Source organism: Oncorhynchus clarkii, chromosome 32 (assembly GCF_045791955.1).
Source record: "Oncorhynchus clarkii lewisi isolate Uvic-CL-2024 chromosome 32, UVic_Ocla_1.0, whole genome shotgun sequence".
NCBI classification, from domain to species: Eukaryota; Metazoa; Chordata; class Actinopteri; order Salmoniformes; family Salmonidae; genus Oncorhynchus; species Oncorhynchus clarkii.
The window spans coordinates 22,840,232-22,863,716 of record NC_092178.1 but is presented as its reverse complement, the minus strand read 5'-3'; the positions used below and the strand labels follow the sequence as shown (position 1 = coordinate 22,863,716).

At 43.8% G+C, this 23,485-nt stretch overlaps 1 protein-coding gene across 4 annotated transcripts in view; it reads right to left on the bottom strand.

Annotated features, from left to right (window-relative positions):
* LOC139392011 (PHD finger protein 14-like) overlaps positions 1 to 23,485 on the bottom strand; it is a 139,921-nt gene that overhangs the window by 64,541 nt on the left and 51,895 nt on the right. For 2 of the 4 annotated variants that reach the window (XM_071139649.1, XM_071139647.1), the window contains exon 19: positions 7,147 to 7,264. In XM_071139649.1, coding sequence (XP_070995750.1) covers positions 7,147 to 7,264 — 118 coding nt within the window. Of the gene's footprint in view, positions 1 to 7,146; positions 7,265 to 19,262; positions 22,918 to 23,485 lie in introns of those variants that run through there. The other 2 variants (XM_071139651.1, XM_071139650.1) reach the window with 2 other exon arrangements.

The following is a 23,485-nucleotide window of genomic DNA, read 5'->3' as shown; positions in this document are numbered from 1 at the left end:
CCTCCCATCTCTCATATCAGACGTGTTATAAATGTCCTCCCATCTCTCATATCAGATGTGTGTTATAAATGTCCTCTCATATCAGACGTGTTATAAATGTCCTCCCATCTCTCATATCAGATGTGTGTTATAAATGTCCTCCCATCTCTCATATCAGATGTGTTATAAATGTCCTCTCATATCAGACGTGTTATAAATGTCCTCCCATCTCTCATATCAGATGTGTGTTATAAATGTCCTCCCATCTCTCATATCAGACGTGTTATAAATGTCCTCCCATCTCTCATATCAGATGTGTGTTATAAATGTCCTCCCATCTCTCATATCAGACGTGTTATAAATGTCCTCCCATCTCTCATATCAGATGTGTGTTATAAATGTCCTCTCATATCAGACGTGTTATAAATGTCCTCCCATCTCTCATATCAGACGTGTTATAAATGTCCTCCCATCTCTCATATCAGACGTGTTATAAATGTCCTCCCATCTCTCATATCAGACGTGTTATAAATGTCCTCCCATCTCTCATATCAGACGTGTTATAAATGTCCTCCCATCTCTCATATCAGACGTGTTATAAATGTCCTCCCATCTCTCATATCAGATGTGTGTTATAAATGTCCTCCCATCTCTCATATCAGACGTGTTATAAATGTCCTCCCATCTCTCATATCAGACGTGTTATAAATGTCCTCCCATCTCTCATATCAGACGTGTTATAAATGTCCTCCCATCTCTCATATCAGACGTGTTATAAATGTCCTCCCATCTCTCATATCAGATGTGTGTTATAAATGTCCTCCCATCTCTCATATCAGACGTGTTATAAATGTCCTCCCATCTCTCATATCAGATGTGTGTTATAAATGTCCTTCTATCTCTCATATCAGACGTGTTATAAATGTCCTCCCATCTCTCATATCAGACGTGTTATAAATGTCCTCCCATCTCTCATATCAGACGTGTTATAAATGTCCTCCCATCTCTCATATCAGATGTGTTATAAATGTCCTCTCATATCAGACGTGTTATAAATGTCCTCCCATCTCTCATATCAGATGTGTGTTATAAATGTCCTCCCATCTCTCATATCAGATGTGTTATAAATGTCCTCTCATATCAGACGTGTTATAAATGTCCTCCCATCTCTCATATCAGATGTGTTATAAATGTCCTCCCATCTCTCATATCAGACGTGTTATAAATGTCCTCCCATCTCTCATATCAGATGTGTGTTATAAATGTCCTCCCATCTCTCATATCAGACGTGTGTTATAAATGTCCTCCCATCTCTCATATCAGACGTGTTATAAATGTCCTCCCATCTCTCATATCAGACGTGTTATAAATGTCCTCCCATCTCTCATATCAGACGTGTTATAAATGTCCTCCCATCTCTCATATCAGACGTGTTATAAATGTCCTCCCATCTCTCATATCAGATGTGTTATAAATGTCCTCCCATCTCTCATATCAGACGTGTTATAAATGTCCTCCCATCTCTCATATCAGACGTGTTATAAATGTCCTCCCATCTCTCATATCAGACGTGTTATAAATGTCCTCCCATCTCTCATATCAGACGTGTTATAAATGTCCTCCCATCTCTCATATCAGACGTGTTATAAATCTCCTCCCATCTCTCATATCAGATGTGTGTTATAAATGTCCTCCCATCTCTCATATCAGATGTGTGTTATAAATGTCCTCCCATCTCTCATATCAGACGTGTTATAAATGTCCTCCCATCTCTCATATCAGTCGTGTGTTATAAATGTCCTCCCATCTCTCATATCAGACGTGTTATAAATGTCCTCCCATCTCTCATATCAGACGTGTGTTATAAATGTCCTCCCATCTCTCATATCAGACGTGTTATAAATGTCCTTCCAGCCGATGAGTAATGATCCCTATTTTTATTTCCTCTCCTCTAGTAAAGCCGGCAGAGTGTGACACTTCATTAAGTTAATTAGGCTAACTTAATTAGCTACTTTCACAGGTCAAGCCATGAAGCCTTCTGATTGATGGGTCTGTTTGTAAAAGGTAATCATCCTCCGACATGGGTAGAACATCAAAACAACACCCAAACGTATATTAACTGCAACCCTGTAAACAATTACAAAACACAAATGGTAACCTATTCTAATAGTTCACTATTTTAAACAACGTCAAAATACTAGACTAAAACACTCCGCCTCCTATAACGGCTCATGTCATCCAATGAAATGCAAACACAGGAACGCACACGCACAGTAACGCGCACACACATTAACGCGCACACACAGTAACGCGCACACACAGTAACGCGCACACACAGTAACGCGCACGCACAGTAACGCGCACGCACAGTAACGCGCACGCACAGTAACGCGCACGCACAGTAACGCGCACGCACAGTAACGCGCACACACAGTAACGCGCACACACAGTAACGCGCACACACAGTAACGCGCACACACAGTAACGCGCACACACAGTAACGCGCACACACAGTAACGCGCACACACAGTAACGCGCACACACAGTAACGCGCACACACACAACCAGCAACTTAGATTTCTTAAACACACAACGAGCGTTAGGTCACGCAGGGAACTAGGAACTTTACAGAAAAATAGCCTTTTTGCACTTGGTCGTTTCTTGGCCTTGAATGAACTGAAGAGGAAAACAACATAACTCTTTCACGGACAGTAATTGCACAAGTTTTAAGTCTTTTGATGACAAGAAAAGTCTAAAGTGTATCTAAAGAAGCTCTGCCCACACACTAACCCACCGTCCACCCGCTGCAGAGCGTTCCAACTGCTTTAACTGCTGCCTGGGCAACTGCCTCTCCTCATCTCTGGGCCCGATACATTACAGAGACGTCTAGCGAGAGAGCAGGCAGCTGCCTCTCCTCTCCTCATCTCTGGATACATTACAGAGACGTCTAGCGAGAGAGCAGGCAGCTGCCTCTCCTCTCCTCATCTCTGGGCCCGATACATTACAGAGAGAGCAGGCAGGCAGGCGAGTGTAGCCGTGGCCACGAACACAATGTAGGATGTAAAATAAAGCTTTAAACAAGCCCCCCTCGGCACCACCGCGGCCGAGTAACGGGCTCTGGAATGAAAGGCCATCCGTATATTACGGCATGACTGTCAGTTTATTACAGGGATCTACTGGGCCAGGACCTGGGGTGACAGGGGAAGGCAGGGATTTAGGGCTGTGGTCTTGGTCAGGCCACAGGTTTATCTAAGCCAGGCAGGCAGGGAGAACCAGAGACCCGTAATGAACTCCAGGCTGCCTAATAAATAATTGTATCACCCTGGCCTAGCCGCACGCACGCACACTCACACACACAGAAAAGTGTGCGACTGCTGACACCAACGAGCGCATTCCTACACACAACCGTAAACTGACAGAGACCGTTTGTTTTTTCTACACTCCTAATTTCAAGACGCGGGGAAAGACCATTCCAAATACAAAAGCATTGTATGATACAACAGAGACATCACAGTGTTGATCAAGAGAGACAAACACTCTGATACACAGAGAGAGGATGGATGGAAGTTAGAGAGGATGACTACACGTGGGGTCCACAATATCATGGACCAAACTCGTCAAGTCAAATGTTGCTATTACGTCAACCCAACGTTTGGATCAGACTAACAGTTCACAGGCTAATCTGTGTGCTTTATTCAAAAGACAGCGAAGGCATGAACACGGTGCAATGCATTGTCAAACAAATATTAGTTGTTTGAAAAAAAAAAAAAAAAGATAAGTTAAAAAGGTGCATCAACTATTTCAAGCTTAATCAACTTAAAATATTGTGTAACCTCAACTTCCATCCAGTTTACTTTGACTCGCTGGCTGGCTCCTGTGTCCCTACTCCCAACCTACCTACGGTCTCTCCTTCAGTTCCATTCGTCCTTCCAGATTTAAGCTCCTTCCACTCAGCTACCAGTCATTCAGGGCGGGAGGGATAACAAGTCAAATTCTGATCATCTAGAGCTACATCTTTCCCCCACTGTCAGACCAGCAGGCTGACACAGCTCTGTGTGACCGACCCAGCCACCCACCCCCCTTGGCTTCTCTCACCATGTAAATCACATTTGAGACAGTCGGTCAGGTATGATTCAGCTGCACTTAAAGTTGCCATTTAAAGCACCATTCCTTTCCCACAGGCACAAGCGATTCACAGCATGCAGCAGAGGCTTGGCATTTACAAGCCGCATATTATAGAATAACTTCCCTTAAATTCTGCTCTCATCTCCCAGAGTGCAAAGTCGAGGCAATTATCTCCAACACTCACTTCCGCCCATTACCGACTTAATACCTGAAAACACATTACAAGTTTTTAGAACATGTGTCTTTTATAAAAAATAGGAAATTGTGGCATTCGTACAAACATGCTGAAGGTGTGAAATGTTTTGACAAACACTTTTATCATACACTGTTGCTCAGACTTGGATTCACATGATTACTCAATGAAATACATGGAAATAGCTAGAAGTTTGACACTTCAGCTAAAGACCATGTAGTTTGGTTTTAGACAAAATGTAAAACATTTACATTTGAGTCATTTAGCAGACGCTCTTATCCAGAGGGACTTAAAGGGGTAATTCAGGCTAAGTGCCTTGCTCAAAAGCACAGACAGATTTTTCACCTAGTTGGCTCAGGGATTCGAACCATTTCGGTTACTGGCCCAACGGTCTTAACCACTAGGCTACCTGTGCCGCTCAAATCTATTCAGTAACAAGAAACAGAAACAGACACATTACACTATATATCCATCAACATTACTCAGATAAAAGGCTATCTCACTAGTATTGTAGCAACAGAGAGGCCCTTTGCTCCACAAGGACATAGTGTAATAAGTCAGTGTGGACTAGTACAGCAGTTGGACTGAGGGAGACAGACACTTGTTAACAGCTGTAGATCTATAGTGACAACGCTGTACAAACTGTCTGTCTGATGAAGAGGAGCAGAGTAAAAGTTCCCTCTACTACTGTAACGCCACTACTGTCTGATGAAGAGGAGCAGAGTAAAAGTCCCCTCTACTACTGTAACTCCACTACTGTCTGATGAAGAGGAGCAGAGTAAAAGTCCCCTCTACTACTGTAACTCCACTACTGTCTGATGAAGAGGAGCAGAGTAAAAGTCCCCTCTACTACTGTAACTCCACTACTGTCTGATGAAGAGGAGCAGAGTAAAAGTCCAATCTACTACTGTAACTCCACTACTGTCTGATGAAGAGGAGCAGAGTAAAAGTCCAATCTACTACTGTAACTCCACTACTGTCTGATGAAGAGGAGCAGAGTAAAAGTCCACAACTACTCAACCCTGTTCACGCAGCTCTCCTCTCCTGTCACTACAGACATGTTGTCTGCTTTGGGACACACAGAGGTAGTCGCCACCACCAGGGTTTACACAGTGATGGTGGGAGGGAGTGGATGGGAGGACGGGGGTGGATGGGGAATGAGTGGAGAAGACACTCCGGGGGATGAAACATGTGATTAACGAGAGAGGGGCAGGTCTGTGTGTGTGTGTGTGTGTTCCATTCCGTCAGTGGGTTTGTTACAATGTGTTTGTTTTATGTGTTTGTGTGTGTTTGTTCCAGTGTGCGTTTGGTATGTGTGTTGCACGCGGGTGATTAAAGAGGATTGGGTCTGGTCCTGGGGGTCTCTGGAGGACTCTCTACTCTCTCCCTCTCAGCAGCACATTTAAAAAGCAAAGACTTGTGCCCCCCTTCCCTTTCCCTTCTTTTCCAGCTTTCACCACTTAAAAGCTCCTTTCCATTGTGTGTTTCTTCCATTGAGTGTGTGTCCCCTCCTACAGCCCCCGTTTAGACCAACACACTCCACACACAACAACAGCAGGATAGTGTTGTGAGTCTTTCTCCACCCTCTTTGCCAAATACTATGCCTATTTACACCACAGCAGTACACATTTACACCACAGCAGTACACACAGGCAGTATATTCTGGTCTGTAATACTCTCGACATGGCTCTTTATTACCAGAGTTCAGCTCTACGCATGAAAATGGGTTTCATTTCTATATATGCTTATACGCTTTGTAAAAACTATTTGGGTTATATTAATGTTTATTATCTCTTTGCGAAACAGCCTGGCACTCTTGTTGAACTAGAGCTACGAGAACAATATAAAAATACAAACATGCCGGACTGTAATGTTGGGCAGAAACAAGATCAGTTGTTGATCATGTACACCGACGCATCGTCATGTCCCTTCCAAACAGGGCTACAACAACAAACACGTTTTTACAACAACTACAAGTCTCTAGTCAGCTATCTAACATTTTACATTTACAGTCTGCTATCTAACATTGTAACCCTCCACTAACTCTGCTATCTAACATTTTAACTGAGCTTTAACCTTTACATTTTGCCTGTAATTTAACGTTTCATTCCCAGCATGCAGCGTTTTCAGTATGGCTCAGGCTTTTATGTTTCTCTTCCTCCTTCTGCAACATCAATTAACCCCCATTTTCCACACACATAGAGCCAATAGGAATGCCCTTTCCTGGACAAATTGAAATGCGCTTCACATTTATCAACTTAATTAGGTTCACAAGCTGCCGCATGCTACCCTTGATTACACTGTAATTCAATAAGAAAAACATTATTGAAAATGCAAAAAAGTGCTTCTGGTGAGACTTGCCATTTTCAGTTAGGGACATTTCAAATGGAAAGGGATGGAAATGGAGCAGTACCGCTTCAGGAGGTAGCAATGAGGAGACCGGTATTGGTGGCGGCCATTTTGGCTCGCTGTCAGGTTTGGTTTCAAGGTAAAAAGACACAGAGACGCATGCTTCTGCTGCAGTTGCTGGAGCTGTCATGTCATACTAACTACAGTACACCCTGGCGCTCACAGAGATAGCCCAGCCCTTTGCTGAATGGATCCGGGAAGAAGATCGGGAAATTTAAGTGAAGCCATGGCTGTTGTCCATGCTGGATTCTTACCACTTCAAACACACATTTCTTTCCCTTTGATCCTTACCCATATAACTATATATTTCCTGGTAAGATTTGTTGTAGGTTAATATTCAGCTGTTTAACTGCTGCTTCAATAATGTGATGCCAAAAGAAGACATCATCACCACCACCCAGTGTGCGCGCCACACACAAACAACACAACACAACACACACCTTGGAGGAGGAAGTGTCACACTCCTGGCAGATCCAGCCGTATCCTGTCTGCTTGGGAGACTTCTTCAGGGGAGGGTCCAGACAGCCAAAGTGGTAGCACAGACAACACTCATCACACCTACAGGAGAGAGGAGAGGTAGGGCAGGTGTTACATACAGTGGAACACCCACGCAGGCATGCACAAACACGCACGCACAGAGTTCCAATATAACTCAAGAGTATTCATCAATGGAACCTTCTCTAACATAAGATATGTACAGTGCAAGATCCCTCAGGGCAGTTGCCTTGGGCCGTTACTCTTGTCTTACAAGAAGCTAAAATGATTATGTACACGGATCATTGCACACTCTACCCCAGTGGTTCCCAACTAGGGGTACTAGGACCCCTGGAGGTACTTGGCCTATCCACAGGGGGTACTTGAGAAGACTGTAAAACGTACATGAGGGGGTAGTTCAGGGGTAAAATTCAATTGGTGGTGGAGTAACCAAAAAAGTTGGAGAACCACTGCTCTATACATCAGCACCTACAGCCAGTGAGCTCAATGAGACTCTTTGCAAGAGTTACTGTTAGTGTCAGAATGGGTAATTAACAGTAAACTGGTCTTAAAAACATCAAAAAACAAAAGAATTGTATTTCAACCTCAACTGGAGTTGTGCATGAAGGGTGTATCCATTGAACAAGTTGAAGAAGCTGAACTCCTAGGAGAAACACTGGATGGTCAGTTATCATGGTCAAGTCATATTGACAAAGTTATTGTGAAGATGGGGAGAGGTATGTCTTATGTGTTAGATTCTTTTTCTCCCCAATTTCGTGATGTCCAATTGCAATCTTGTCTTATCGCTACAACTCCCCAACGGGAGAGGCAAAGATCGAGTCATGGGGTCCTCCGATACACAACCAGCCAAACGGCGCTTCTGAACACCGGCCCGCTTAACCCGGAAGATGGCCGCACCAATGTGTCGGAGGAAACATCATTCAACTGACAACCGAAGTCAGCCTGCAGGCGCCCGGTCCGCCACAAGCAGTCACTAGAGCGTGATGAGACAAGTAAAGTCCCACCTCGGCCAAACCCTCCCCTAACCCGGACAACGCTGGGCCAAACCATCCCCTAACCTGGACAACACTGGGCCAAACCCTCCCCTAACCCGGACGACGCTGGGCCAATTGTGCGACGCCCTATGCGACTCCCGGTCACAGTCGGTTATGACACAGCCTGGGATCGAACCCGGGTCTGTAGTGATGCTGTAGACCACTGTGCCACTTTGGACGCCCCGAGAGGTATATCTTTTATAAAAAAATTGACACAAAGATAAACTGTACTAGCTGTTCAGGCTCTGGTCTTGTCCCATCTTGATTACTGTCTGATAATATAGTCAGGTGCAGCAAAGAAAGACCTAGCAAAGCTGCAGCTGGTTTAATACAGAGCAGCTCCCCTTGGCCTTAACTGTACATACACAACTAACATTCACAACATGCCTGATAGTCCTTCATGGCTGAGGGTTGACGAGAAATGGACTACTTCTCTTCTACTTAAGAAACGTGTGTATTTAAAATGCCTAACCACTTGTATAATGTATTTGCATACACTTCAAACAGACATCCATACCCCAGCAGACACACGGCTATGGGTTTCTTCACTGTACCCAAACCAAAACAGATTTAATGTGTCGCTCAGAGAGCCCTGTCATCATGGAATGCTCTGCCACCAGAGGATACTCAGGCAAAAAACAAATGTAGCTTTAAAAAACAGATAAAACATCTTGTATCACAGCGCCTCTGCTCTCTCTAAATATCTACTTTAACTGTACAGTATTTAACAATATTAATATGTATATATGAAGTGTTGAAATTGTTGTTGTCTCTTGGTGCCTTTCCTATATATATATATATATCTTATTACATTAAAAAAAGTAATATCTTATGTTGTTCTTGTCTATAACTGTTCTGTATTGTATTTGTACGTTTTCCGTGGATCTAGCTACTGCAGAGTAGCTGCTGCATGTGCAGTTGGGGATCCTAATTAACTAAACACACTAAGACTGACAGATAATGACAGGGCAGGTAGTTGTCAGGGAGCAGACGCTAATGAAATAAAAAAAACACACTGTTACTACTCCTTCCCTTGACCTTACACAGGTGTCATACTATGAGCATAGCTTTGTGTATAGCTTGGCTAGCCAGATAGCTGTGTCATTACACAAGCCTGTTAACTGTCCTTAAATGTTACTACCATGGTGTCCTTGGGTTAGACAACACGGTTTTACAATCTTACAATACAGGCAGTAAAAAACTAAATACGAATATCGACTATCGCTCATATCAATATGGTTTTTAGATAATCGTTTAGGTCAGTAGCCCATTTCTCACAGTATATTCTGAATATAATAAATACAGTAAAGTAGGTGTGTGTGTGTGTGTGTGTGTGTGTGTGTGTGTGTGTACTGTATATGTGTGTGTACCTGAGGGAGTCTTTGTGTTGGAAATGAGACTACTAAAACTAAACATTTAGCATTCATGAGATTCCATTGGTTGAGCCTGAATGCCCTTCTGTCCAACTCCCCCACCCCCCTTCTCTCCCTCCCTCTCTCCCTTTTCTCCTTCTAGTTCATGATTAACTAATTATGTCCTAATCAATGTTGGGGATTGAGATTTTTCTATGGAAATCTGATCAACCAGATTGCAGCCCAGGGAGGTCAATCTGTTCTCTCGCCCCGTGTCTATAAAGGGAGGAGGAGGAGAGGGGGAAAGGAGGGAGGGAGGGAGAGTGACTTGGGGAAGGAGAACCACATAGGATGAATCTCTGTGTAAATGTCTCATGGACATCTATGCATGATTTAGGCTACGTGAAAGTCCAATAGACATGATTGTATTTTAAGTCTAGGATAGAGAGACTAACACCACAACATATAGAACCAGAGAGAAACCATAACCAGACTGGTGATGATGACAGGTGACCTTGCGGAGGGTTGAATCCAGCACCTCCTGTCAGAGGATCCCTTTTCACAGCAACAACTACCAGGAACCCCTACTCTAATAAAACAACCTATTATAAATAAAGGCCTTAGTCTACAACACACACTAATGAGGAAGCATCCCCATCATATGGACATCACCCCTTGACCCTGTCACACAGGACTGTAGGTGACTGTTGTAAGAAGAACACATCTCGCCACAGCAGAGCCACTGTGTTTCTAGAGCAGTTCTCCACATACAGTAGTCTAGCTGTTTCAGACCATTCCCACAGGATCAACCACCACCGGGGATCGTTCTAAACTAAGCCCCCCCCCAGCTGAATCTCTGTTACACCTCCCTGTCAATATTCTGAGCAGGGGTTTATTGTGAAATCTATGGGTGATCAATCAACACTCCTACAAATTGCTTCTGCTTCATGTACAGTAGTCGGGCCAGAAGGAAATTGAGAAGGCAACCTGCCCATTTTGATTAGAATATCTGAATATGAATATAGGATGTACATATGTACACAGTTAGACCAAAAAGCTACTGCTAATAACGCAAAGAAGCAAAGTCTGTTGAAAGACTGCATGCTGTAGTGTGCCAAAGCAAGTAATGCTAAATAAAAAGTCTGTGTAGGAAGTCAGTAGTACAAGTAATAAGACACTAGTGTAGCAGCCATGCCATGAAGGTTGAAAACTAAAAAAGTAAAGCATCTACATTCCCTGTACCTTCACTGAAACAGACAGTAAACAAAAAAGACATAAGAAATGGGAGATAAAATAAAACCTCCAACTCAAACACAGCTTCCCGGAAAACGTAGCCAGAGGACGTAGTTTTGCTACTACGGCGTTCACATCATGTAAAATAGGTAATCTATCTTCCATAACCCTGAGGTATTAAGCATTAAACAACCACGTCCATATATATCAATGTGATTCCCAATTCATTCCACAGCAGGCACATATTTTACATACTAGTTGTGTCTGTATACGTCAGTTCTCTCCTCCCTCTCCTTTGTCCCCATCTCCTCCATATATTTACTCTGACAGGGCAATGTAGCAACGAGTTGCCGTCAGCAGCAGACTGTCAGCTCAGAAGAGCCTTTCTTACACGATCTGCAGTTAAAAGAGAAAAGACCAGAGGAAAACAGTAACCACTGCTTTGTTCACATCCTATTAAACCTATACAGCGATAAGCGTTTCTCCACCATACCATGAGTCGTTGGTGGAATAGCTAATGGGTGTTCAAGTCAGCTCAGTTCATCATCTTCTTTAACTAATGAAGTGTAAATAATTGAGATTAGGGTCTGGAATTAAGTACATTAACATCATATGCATGAAGCCAGAGAGTGTGTGACTGGTGATAGTGTTTAGGGAATATGCAGTAGGGTAAATTTTAGGGTGGAGAATGGGGTGTGGATGACACGTCCTCTATTTGCACATCAATATCTGGTTTCAGGGCCTTAATGCATGTTTTTAGTCCAGGACCAAGTTTATTCGGTGTCAGCCCTAAACCTGTTAAATTGACTAAAACCAGAGTAACAGTTTCATTGGTAGATAATTGGCATCTTACTAAGTTGTAGAAGCAGCTGGTGCACATCAGCAGGGAACCTGCAGAGGTAGGTGGTCCACACACACACGCAAGCAGTCACACTGGATGGGCTGAGCAGGCATATCGGCCTCAAGGAAACAAGGGGAATTTAAAGCACCCTCTGGACTCCTCATTGAAAAGAAGACAAATGACCACCAGTGTGTCTGTGGCGCTAATGAGCTATTCTCCGATTGTTGCACACAACCACCAATTGATTGATCATGAATCTCCATCTGTACAGGGCCAAGAGAGAGGAGACAGACACACACACACACACACACACCTCCCAACTCACAGGAGGCTTCTTTATTAGGTGAGTGTGTGTGTGTGCATGACACTTTGCCCCGTTTACTTATTTTAATTACTTTACCTTAATGAACCTATTGTACTGTTTGTTGTGTATCTCTGTGAGCATCTTTGAATTAAAACACTGCTCATTGATGCAGACTGGCTGGCTGTTGGCTGGTGAGGAGATGATTATTAGTTAATAGGAATTCTAAATGACGAGACCTGCGTTTTGCAATAAGTTCAAGAGGAAGTAACCTTTCCTTTCTGTTCTTCTGCATCACTTTCTGTTTTCATTCAATTTGAGTCAGGATCTTTTATTAAATGCATTTATATCTAGGAGTATTATTCTTTTTTACATTTTACAACAATTCTGTGTTCTTTTCACAATTCATACGTTATATCTCAGCAATTACAATAGGTATGATAACAGTTATCTATGGTGTCCCCCAAGGATCAGTTTTAGGCCAACTATTTTTTCATTGTATATGCTACCACTTGTTTTCCTCTTCTTCCTCACTGAGCTCATATAAATGATTAGTGCTGCAGGCCAGTCATTGGCTAGTTGGTCTGAGAGCTAAGTGATGCAGTTGCCCCACCATCCCACCCTTCTCTTCACTGACTGTGTCTGTTGTACGTGGTCGGTCAACCTCGATCTGCTCTGAACACTGCCCTTATAGACTCAGCCACAGCAAGGTCCTTGATGTTATCAAACCAATTTGTCGCCGCTTTAATCATTGGGAAAATTGAGCCGCTCGCTCGTCTCCCCTCCTCCCTCTCCTCTGGAAGGAGACAGAATCCAATCACTCATAAGAGCGGTTATTGATTGATGTAATCTTATTGGGTGTGAGGTGGGCGATTGATTGGTTTTGTCTGCTACACATGTTGCCCTCGGCGGGTGACTCGTATCCCCTTTCATCTGCTGTTTAATCTCTTACAGGAGTTCTTAGAGGACCTCCTCTCTGCCACATCCTCCCCTGTACACCCCCCCCCCATCTCCCTCTCTCCCCCCTCCTCCCCCCTCCTTCTCTATCAGTGGGATGACAAGCAGGTGGATTAGCCTTGGTTTGATCAGCTCTCATCACAGATCTCTCAACTTCACATCACATTTCCCTTCTTCAAAGGGTCTGGAGTGTATGGCACCTACAGGGGTCCTCCTAGAATTGTTCCTCCTCACCCACAGGCGATCACGGCCGATGCCTCACACACAGACACGACCAAATGAAATCAAAGGGCATTTTAGCGAGATTATACGGATATGACACAAAGAAAGGGGATTCACAGGGTTTAAAGTTAAAAGGATGTGTTTAAGTCAGAAGTCAGTACATTGGCTAACTTGAAGGTGTATCCTCGTTCAAAGTTAATTTAAATGAATAATTTCAGTTTTTTTTACCATAGAGACATTGGGAGGAAGTCAGATCCAATTGATTCCCGGGGTACCTAAGTCATGCGAGTTATAATTGGATATTAAAGGAATCAGAGCAATTACAGACGTTTAACTGTAGGCAAGTACTACTGCTTAAAGCATTTTCTTTATGGCTAGCGGAACCCCTCGACAACCCCCCTTTTCCGCTAGCGGAACCCCTCGACTACATTCCGCTGAAAAGGCAGTGCGCGAAATTCAAAAATAATACATACTTCTCCTTAATGCAACCGCTGTTTCAGATTTCAAAAGAACTTTACGGAAAAGCAAACCATGCCATAATCTGAGTACGGCGTTCAGACAACAATTCAAGCCAAACAGATATCCGCCATGTTGGAGTCAACAGAAGTCAGAAATAGCATTATAAATATTCACTTACCTTTTATGATCTTCATCTGAATACACCCCCAGGAATTCCAGTTCCACAATAAATGTTTGATTTGTGCAATGTCCAAATACCTCCTTTTTGTTTGAGCGTTTAGCCCAGTAATCCAAATGTTCAATGCGTGATCGCTTAGTTCAGACGAAAAGTCAAAAAAGTTATATTACAGTTCGTAGAAACATGTCTACAAGTATAGAATCAATCTTTAGGATGCTTTTAACATAAATCTTCAATAATGTTCCAACCGGAGAATTCCTTTGTCTTCAGAAATGCAATGGAACTCAAGCTAACACGTGACCAGCTCGTGGCACTCTGACAGACCACTGACTCAATCCCCTCTCATTCCCCCCTCCTTCACAGTAGAAGCATCAAACAAGGTTCTAAAGACTGTTGACATCTAGTGGAAGCCTTAGGAAGTGCAATTTGACCCCATAGACACTGTATATTCGATAGGCCAAGAGTTGAAAAACTACAAACCTCAGATTTCCCACTTCCTGGTTGGATTTTTCCCAGGTTTTCGCCTGCCATATGAGTTATGTTATACTCACAGACATCATTCAAACAGTTTTAGAAACTTCAGAGTGTTTTCTATCCAAATCTACTAATAATATGCATATATTAGAAACTGGGACTGAGTAGCAGGCAGTTCACTCTGGGCACACTTTTCATCCAAACGTGAAAATGCTGCCCCCTATCCCAAACAGGTTAACTCAATTGAGATAAGACCATTGGGTTAGACAACTAGGTTGCAGTTGGGATCCAAAATATAAGTGTTTTATCTACAGTGTAGGTAAATGTACACACAGGTACATGATCATAAGATTATTTTAGAAAAAGTAATACTCCGATGCACTTTAAGCCCTAACAGTAAAAAAAAAACGCAACATGCAACAATTTCAATGATTTTACTGAGTTACAGTTTATATAAGGAAATATGTAAATTCAAATAAATTAGGCCCTAATCTATGGATTTCACATGAATGGGCAGGGCCGCAGCCATGGGTGGGCCTAGTAGGGCATAGGCCCACCCACTTGTGAGCCAGGACCAGCCAATCAGAATGAGTCTTTCCCCACAAAAGGACTATATTACAGACAAGAAGTACTCCTCAGTTTCAGCTGTCCGGGTGGCTGGTCTCAGACAATCCCACAGGTGACGAAGCCAAATGTGGAGGTCCTGGGCTGGTGTGGTTACATGTGATTTGCGGTTGTGAGGCCGGTTGGACACACTGCCAAATTCTCTAAAATGACGTTGGGATCTTATTTCAGCTCATGAAACATGGGACCAACACTTTCCATGTTGCGTTTATATTTTTGTTCAGTATACATGCAGGGGTTCTACTCTGTGGAGAGTGATATTAGTGGTTATGGCACAGCTGCTGGACAACCAAAGTGCAACATAACAGGGGTGTAGTCTAAATCAGATAAATGGTGAAAACACTTTAATGAGTCGAGTCAAGAAAATATTAATTTGCTAAATGTTTGTTAGTGGTAATTAAATGTTGTTTAGTTGTTTGGGGATGAATCTGCATGCAGTATTTTAAATGGAAATGGAAAACAACGTGGCCTCGGTTGGCCTTGAATATCACACTCCAGGATGAAGCTCCTCATCACCAACAGCAGCAACAACTTCAACATTGTTATCAACATCAACGTCTTTATCATCAAAACCATCACTGTTGTTTAAAACATTCACAAAGTCTTCCCTTGGTTAAAAGAATGTTGAACAGAAAACAAATAAGCCCCTGATGACAACACATCGAATCCGGCCCGGTGATCCTTTGATATGTGACTTATTTATGTCTTTGTTGCACCACATGCAAAGACAAAGTGTAGTCCATGTATAGAAACAGTCAAGGCGTATTTACTTCATCCCAGGCCTCCCAACTCTCTCTTCTTTACGAGCCAGAGCAGGAGGAGCGGTGCGGCGCCAAAGCCCCCAGAGTATTTGAAACAACGGGAAGAATTTATCACACTAGGGCAGTGCAATTACCTGGAGGGTGTTCACGTGACGGGAGATCAATGCGCCACAAAGCGCTCAGCCATCGACTCCCACGTCCCACCCCGTGACAAAGTAGTTCTGTGAATTCTCTTCATAGAAACGGAGGGAGTGGATTATCGGTCTTCTCCTATAGCCTCTCACTTTTTGATTTAGTGTCGGGGCAGTGGGACGGTGCTGAGACATTATTAAAGAGGCATTGTTTTACAAGGTGGGCAGGAGGAGGTAATGAATGCGGCGAGACAGAGACACCACTGCAAGGAATTTACAAGCTCGTTAGGACACAACTCACTCACTACAAGGAGACAGGATACTATAGTGAAATGGGCTAGCCACAAGCTGCCTTCACCTGGGTTCAAATACTTTGCCTAGAGCAATGGAACCAATACAACAGTCAAAAAGTGCAAACCCTGCCCAACTGGCACTCGAGGCAGACTAAAGCAAATTCTGAATTTTTTTTGAAGACTTCAAATAGATTTGAACCCAGGTCTGGAGCTGCCAGGGACTGATAATTCACCTAGGTGGCCATGAGGCTGCTGTTCCCCTAGTCCACCAGCAGGGGGCCTCAGTGGGCCGAGTTCATAGTTTGTGTGTGTGCGTGTGTGGATTGGAGCAGTAGCACCAGCAGGTCTGTGGCCTCTGCTTTGCAGGTAGAGCCTCACCTCTCTAGCCTCTGACTGACCTAACTAGTGCCCCAGCCTGCTCACTGGGGGCCTCTCTGTGCTGTCACCCCCTGGCCTTATGTTCTGTTACAAGAAAGGAAGACACAGTCTGACCCACAGGCAGGCGCACACACACACACACATTCCTTAACAGTGTACATCTGTCTGCGCGCTGGGGCAAACCCCACACTATTAGGATATAAGGCACCTCTGGGTGTTAGGTGATTCATCCTAGTTTGTAGTCACTGAGACATAGGAGGGGAGGAAAAAGGGAATAAAAAAAGGAGAGAAGGATAAGAGGAGGAAGGAAGTGCAACCAGGAAGTGAGTGGACACACTGCGACGGTGGAATCCGTGGAATAAGAGAGGGGAAGGAAGAAGCTGGCTGGGGAATAATAGACTTGAGCTGCTTGGCTACTCTACCCACACAGCAGCCCAGCCCTAGCCTGGTATGCCTTTTCTCTTCTCTTTTAATGGTGGAGGAGAAGAAAAAAAGGAATGAAGTCAGCAAAAACAAAATGCCGCCATTAAATCATCTCTGCGGATCCTGTGTCAGGACGGTAATGGGAAACGCACTCATCATCCCAAAGGTTACTGCTCTTCCAGAACCTCCCTTCTCCTTTCTCTCCCTCCCTCCCTCACCCAGTCCTTGTCTCAGACTTACTCATCCCCATGGTCAGAACACAGCTGTAGCTTCCCTCCGTTTAGGCCTGCTCCCCGTGTCTCTGTGGACCCTGGGCTAAGAGGGGCTGAGAGAGGGAAGCAGGGAGAATGAGGGATTGGGGCAGTTACAGTTCTCTACGCTGTGCTGATTCCATCTCTCTGAGTCTCAACCTCAAAGTGACACTGCTGCCTGTCTGTCTGCCTTTCTATTGGCCCAACACGGAGTTCTTCTCTTCCAGTCCTGGGTTCAACATCCATTTGAAATCTTTCAAATACTTTCAGCGTTTGCTGAATAATTTCAAATAGTGTTTGAATCCAGGTCTGGGCCCAACTCTGACTGTATTTTTTGTTGTTGCTGCCTATCCATCTGGTGCCAGACACATTGGAGAAACTAAAGATCTCGTACAACGGGGTGTACTACTCCCTTCACAAATTGGCTCTAACCAGAATAAGAGGAGTGGGTGGCCCCGGTGCACAGCTGAGCAAGAGGACAAGTACATTAGAGTGTCTAGTTTGAGAAACAGACGCCTCACAAGTCCTCAACTGGCAGATTAATTAAATAGTACCCGCAAAACACCAGTCTCAACGTCAACAGTGAAGAGGTGACCCTGGGATGTTGGCCTTCTAGGCCACCACGTACCTATGTGAGAGACTCTCTCCAATACAACCCAACATTGCAGAGTTATGTGCATCCTTTGAAGCACACCCTTCTCATTAACCTGTGGTGAGTTATTCATATTTTTCGATGAACAAATAAGGTTTTATATGTAAGATGGTTGAATAAAGAGCAAAATTATGGATTATTATTATTTGTGCCCTGGTCCTATAAGAGCTCTTTGTCACTTCCCACGAGCCGGGTTGTGACAAAAACTCACTCATTCTTATGTTTAATAAATGTGTGTGGCAGGCTTACAATGATGGCAAAAAACAACATTTGAGAGTGCGTTGACCCTGGTGCTAGAGGGGGTATGCAGCTGGAGGTTGAATGTTTGAAGGGGTACGGGACTATAAAAAGTTTGGGAACCACTGATCTAGAGCATCTCAAATATGCTCAATGGGTTACCGGGCTGGTGGGTATGCAGGCCAACTGGGACATTTTCAGCTTCCAGGAATTGTGTACAGATCCTTGCGACATGGGACCATGAATTATCATGCTGAAACATGAGGTGATGGCGACGGATGAATGGCACGACGATGGGCCTCAGGATCTCATCTTGGTATTTCTGTGCATTCAAATTGCCATCGATAAAATGCAATTGTGTTCGTTGTCCGTAGCTTATGCCTGCCCATACCATAACCTCACTACCACCATGGGACACCCTTATTCACAATGTTAATATCAGCAAACCTGTCGCACCATACACACACTGTCTGCCATCTGCCCGGTACAGCTGAAACCAGGATTCATCCGTGAAGATCACACTTCTCCAGCGTGCCAGTGGCCATCGAAGGTGAGCATTTTCCCATTGAACTTGGTTACGACGCCTAACTGCAGTCAGGTCAAGATCCTGGTGAGGACAACGAGCACTCAGATGAGCTTCCTTGAGATGGTTTCTGACAGTTTGTGCAGAAATTATTTGGTTGTGCAAACCCACAGTTTCATCAGCTGTCCGGGTGGCTGGTCTCAGACAATCCCATAGGTGAAGAAGCCGGAAGAGGAGGTCCTGGGCTGGCGTGGTTAGACGTGGTCTCCGGTTGAGAGGCTGGTTGGACATTCTGTCATATTCTCTAAAACGACCTTGGAAGCAGCCTTTGGTAAAGAAATTAACATTCAACTCGCTGGCAACAGCTCTGGTGGACATTCCTGCAGTCAGCATGCCAATTGCAAACTCCCTCAAAACTTGAGACATCTGTGGCATTCTGTTGTGTGACAAACTACACATTTTAGAGTGGCCTTTTATTGTCCTGAGCATAAGCTGCACCTGTGTAATGATCATGCTGTTTAATCAGATTCTTGACATACCACAACTGTCAGGTGGATGGAGTATCTTGGCAAAGGAGTAATGCTCACTAATAGGGATGTAAACCAAAAAATCTGAGAGAAATAATATTTTTGTGCGCATGGAAACATGGGACCAATTACTTTACAAATTGCGTTAATATTTTGGTTCAGTGTAATTAGCTGTGTAACTCTCATTTATCACTATGGTGATAAGGTGAAAAAGTCAAGAGTTTATTAAAGCTTTAATGCTGAGAGCTATAGGGGCCGGGAGGCCGGGAAACTTCACATACACACATATGAGTAGCAATATTCGTACTCTATAAATCACAGTTACTTTTACCCAATGTGGTAATACCACAACATGTTATAAATAATCACATATAGAAATGTATGTAAACGAATACTAATCACATATAGGCATGTGTGTAAACAAATATATTAACAATGAATATGTTTAGCAAGGAGTCCTTTAAGGTTCCTACTCAATAGTGAGCTTAACTCATTTTCTTCATAACACAGTAATAACAAAACGCATATTATGATATAAAATCAAGTGTGAAGGCACAAATAAAATACACAAAAAAGCTTGGCTTGTCAATAAATACTGTACACACCGATCACACAACACAGCTAATAAGGTGTTTGTTCACACATTCTAAACTGTTGGAACACATAACATATTCTCAGGTTAAAAGTACATTTACTGTAGGCTACTATCGCCCTAATGGTTAGATACAGAGTTAGCCATAGCCTAACCCTAGGCCTAATGGTTAGATACAGAGTTCGCCATAGTCTAGCCCTAGGCCTAATGGTTAGATACAGAGTTCGCCATAGTCTAGCCCTAGGCCTAATGGTTAGATACAGAGTTGACCATAGCCTAACCCTAGGCCTAATGGTTAGATACAGAGTTAGCCATAGCCTAACCCTAGGCCTAATGGTTAGATACAGAGTTCGCCATAGTCTAGCCCTAGGCCTAATGGTTAGATACAGAGTTCGCCATAGTCTAGCCCTAGGCCTAATGGTTAGATACAGAGTTGACCATAGTCTAGCCCTAGGCCTAATGGTTAGATACAGAGTTGACCATAGCCTAGGCCTAATGGTTAGATACAGAGTTGACCATAGCCTAGCCCTAGGCCTAATGGTTAGATACAGAGTTGACCATAGTCTAGCACTAGGCCTAATGGTTAGATACAGAGTTGACCATAGTCTAGCCCTAGACCTAATGGTTAAATACAGAGTTGGCCATAGCCTAGCCCTAGGCCTAATGGTTAGATACAGAGTTGGCCATAGCCTAGGCCTAATGGTTAGATACAGAGTTGACCATAGTCTAGCCCTAGGCCTAATGGTTAGATACAGAGTTGGCCATAGCCTAGCCCTAATGGTTAGATACAGAGCCATGCATGGTAGGGCTGGAGTAGGTTAACTGGTTAGCTGGAGTAAGTTTATCTGTCGTAGGGTTAACTGGTTAGCTGGAGTAGGGTTAGCTAATTAGCTGCAGTAGGGTTAGCTGGAGTAGGGTTAGCTGGTTAGCTGATTAGCTGCAGTAGGGTTAGCTGTAGTAGGCTTAACAGGTTAGCTGGAGTAAGTTTAGCTGTAGTAGGGTTAACTGGTTAGCTGGAGTAGGGTTAGCTGATTAGCTGCAGTAGGGTTAGCTGTAGTAGGGTTAACAGGTTAGCTGGAGTAAGTTTAGCTGTAGTAGGGTTAACTGGTTAATTGTAGTAAGTTTAGTTGTAGTAGGGTTAACTGGAGTAGGGTTAGCTGATTAGCTGTAGTAGGGTTAACTGGTTAGCTGGAGTAGGGTTAGCTGTAGTAGGGTTAGCTGATTAGCAGGGTTAGTTGTAGTAGGGTTAACTGTCTAGCTGGTTAGTTGGAGTAGGGTTAGCTGTAGTAGTACTAGCTGGAATAGGGTTAGTGGTACTAGGGTTAGTTGATTAGCTGTTGTATGTTTAGCTGTAGTGGGGTTAACTGGCTAGCTGGAGTAGGCTTAGCTGATTAGCTGCAGTAGCGTTAGCTGGCTAGCTGGTTAGTTGGAGTAGGGTCTACTTTAGTAGTACTAGCTGGAATAGGGTTAGTGGTACTAGGGTTAGTTGATTAGCTGTTGTATGTTTAGCTGTAGTGGGGTTAACTGGCTAGCTGGTTAGCTGGAGTAGGCTTAGCTGATTATCTGCAGTATGTTTAGCTGTAGTAGGGTTAACTGGCTAGCTGGTTAGCTGGAGTAGGGTTAGCTGGTTATCTGTAGTGGGTTAGCTGGTTAGCTGTAGTGGGTTAGCTGTAGTAGGGTTAGCTGTAGTAAGGTTGGCTGGTTAGTTGTAGCAGGGTTAGCTGTAGCAGGGTTAGCTGTAGCAGGGTTAGCTGGAGTAGGGTTAGCTGTTTAGCTGAAGTAGGGTTAGCTGGAGTAGGGTCAGATGTAGTAAGTTTAGCTGGTTAGCTGTGGTAGGTTTAGCTGTAGTAAGGTTAGCTTGTTAGCTGTGGTAGGGTTAGCTGGTTAGCTGTAGTAAGGTTAGCTGGTTAGCTGTAGTAAGGTTAGCTTGAGAAGGATTAGCTTGAGTAAGGTTAGCTGGTTAGCTGTATCTCATGGACAGTCCTCTAAATTTGTTGTGGAGGAGGCAGAAGAGGATGAGGAGGTAGAGGGAGAACGAAGATGAGGAGGACTTTCTAATCTCCACAGGAAAACCACCAAATATATTTCCTCAGCAGATTTTCCAGTGGACCTAAGCATTATGTGAGGTTTGGCAGCCCCCAGTGGCATGCATATAGGGTCCCCAGACAGATGAGGGGAAGAGAAAAGGAGCGACATAGATAGAGGGTCCTGGGATGGGGGTGAGTGGAGGAGTGACATGTGAGGGCAAACTGTGACACTTCTGTCAAGGACCCTGACAGACAGACAGACCACATGGCAGCTGCTCAGTTGTCAGCACTCACTATGGGGCACTGGGGAGATGCGCACACACATACACAGAGCTGGGCTGCTTTTAAAGAAGTGTCAGTTAAACTGTCACATTAAAATACTAATGAGAGGAAGGGAGACTAAGATGCCTAGACATCTACTGTACACTCACACATTAGAAGTTACAATAACCATTCATACAAATGTTGCTATAATTATTATGTTAAACCTTAGGCTGCTGTAGAGGCTAAGCGGCAACTTACTTCTGAAAAGCCAGAAAGGGCAATCATTCTACTAAAAACCACTACTCTTTCAAGGTCTACTAGTCCTCTACTCTAGAAAGTTCTATCTGATGACAACACTAGAAGAAGATTATGAAAGCCTAAGTTCAAGTGCATCTCCAATTAAAGGCCTTTACTGAGGAAAACACCATGTGATTGGACCACAAATGACGAGTCAATACAACTGATTGGATGTGGTGATAAGATGCTCAGGGAGGTCAAACGAGTGAAGTGGCATCATAGAATGGATGAGAGAGCGAGAGAGAGAGGGGGAATCACTCCTTAGTCCAGTTAGGCCATAGTCCTTATAGAAGGGCCCTTAGAGATGACAATGACGATCACAAAGGGCCTGTCCAATAAGACCAACATGTCCTTTCTTACAAGAATGACCAGTTCAGTAATACTGAACCTGCCAGCATTTTATTTGCGCAAGTATTTTAGAATTCCTCAAAGTTAATTTCAATTTCTGCCTCTCTCCCTCAATTTTAATTGGACGGCCAGTCGGTGGTCCAATTTGGGTCATGAAGACGACCATGGTTGTGAACGTCAAAGATGGCCATCTGATCCCACACCCGCCGCCGTCATTCTTCCACGTAATTAAGTCCCTCTCTGTCTCTAAGCCAAAGGTCTGCTTCTCTCTCTCATCTGTCCAGCAGTGTCTAGGTGTGGGGAGGTGAGGAGAGGTGTCTGCCCCGGCTCTCACAACCTGTGCAATGCAAAGATAGAAAGAGTCAGGGCAGGCAGCACACCTCACAGCCCCCGACCTCCTTAACCTATAAAACACTGACAGAACCACACATTATTAGCTTAACCTTAAACACTGATAACTAATACAGCTCACAGAAAGAACCTTATGGAGTAATAAAGTGAATGTATCATACGCTTTCAGTTGAAATTAGCCTATGACCACGTTTCCATCCAACCATGCGGATTAATTACCTGACGCATGAAAAAAGTCCCGACCGGACTAATGGAAGCATTAATGCTGGTACAACTTTAGAAATGGCGACAGACGTTTAGATTTGTTTCTTCGACATGGTGGGAACTTATTGTGTCAAAATGTATTATGCGAGAAAGGGCGGCAGGAACGCCTTTATGTGCAAATATTGATATAATAACCATCATATCGAAGTAAACTTGGAGTCACGCGATATGTTGTGTGGTCCTCCCACTACGACTCGGGAAAGCATGCAGTTTATTAGGCTACAGATGAAATAAGTTATGATGAACTTCATGCTCCTTTCCAATAAATACTGAGGGTCTTATTCTGGTGA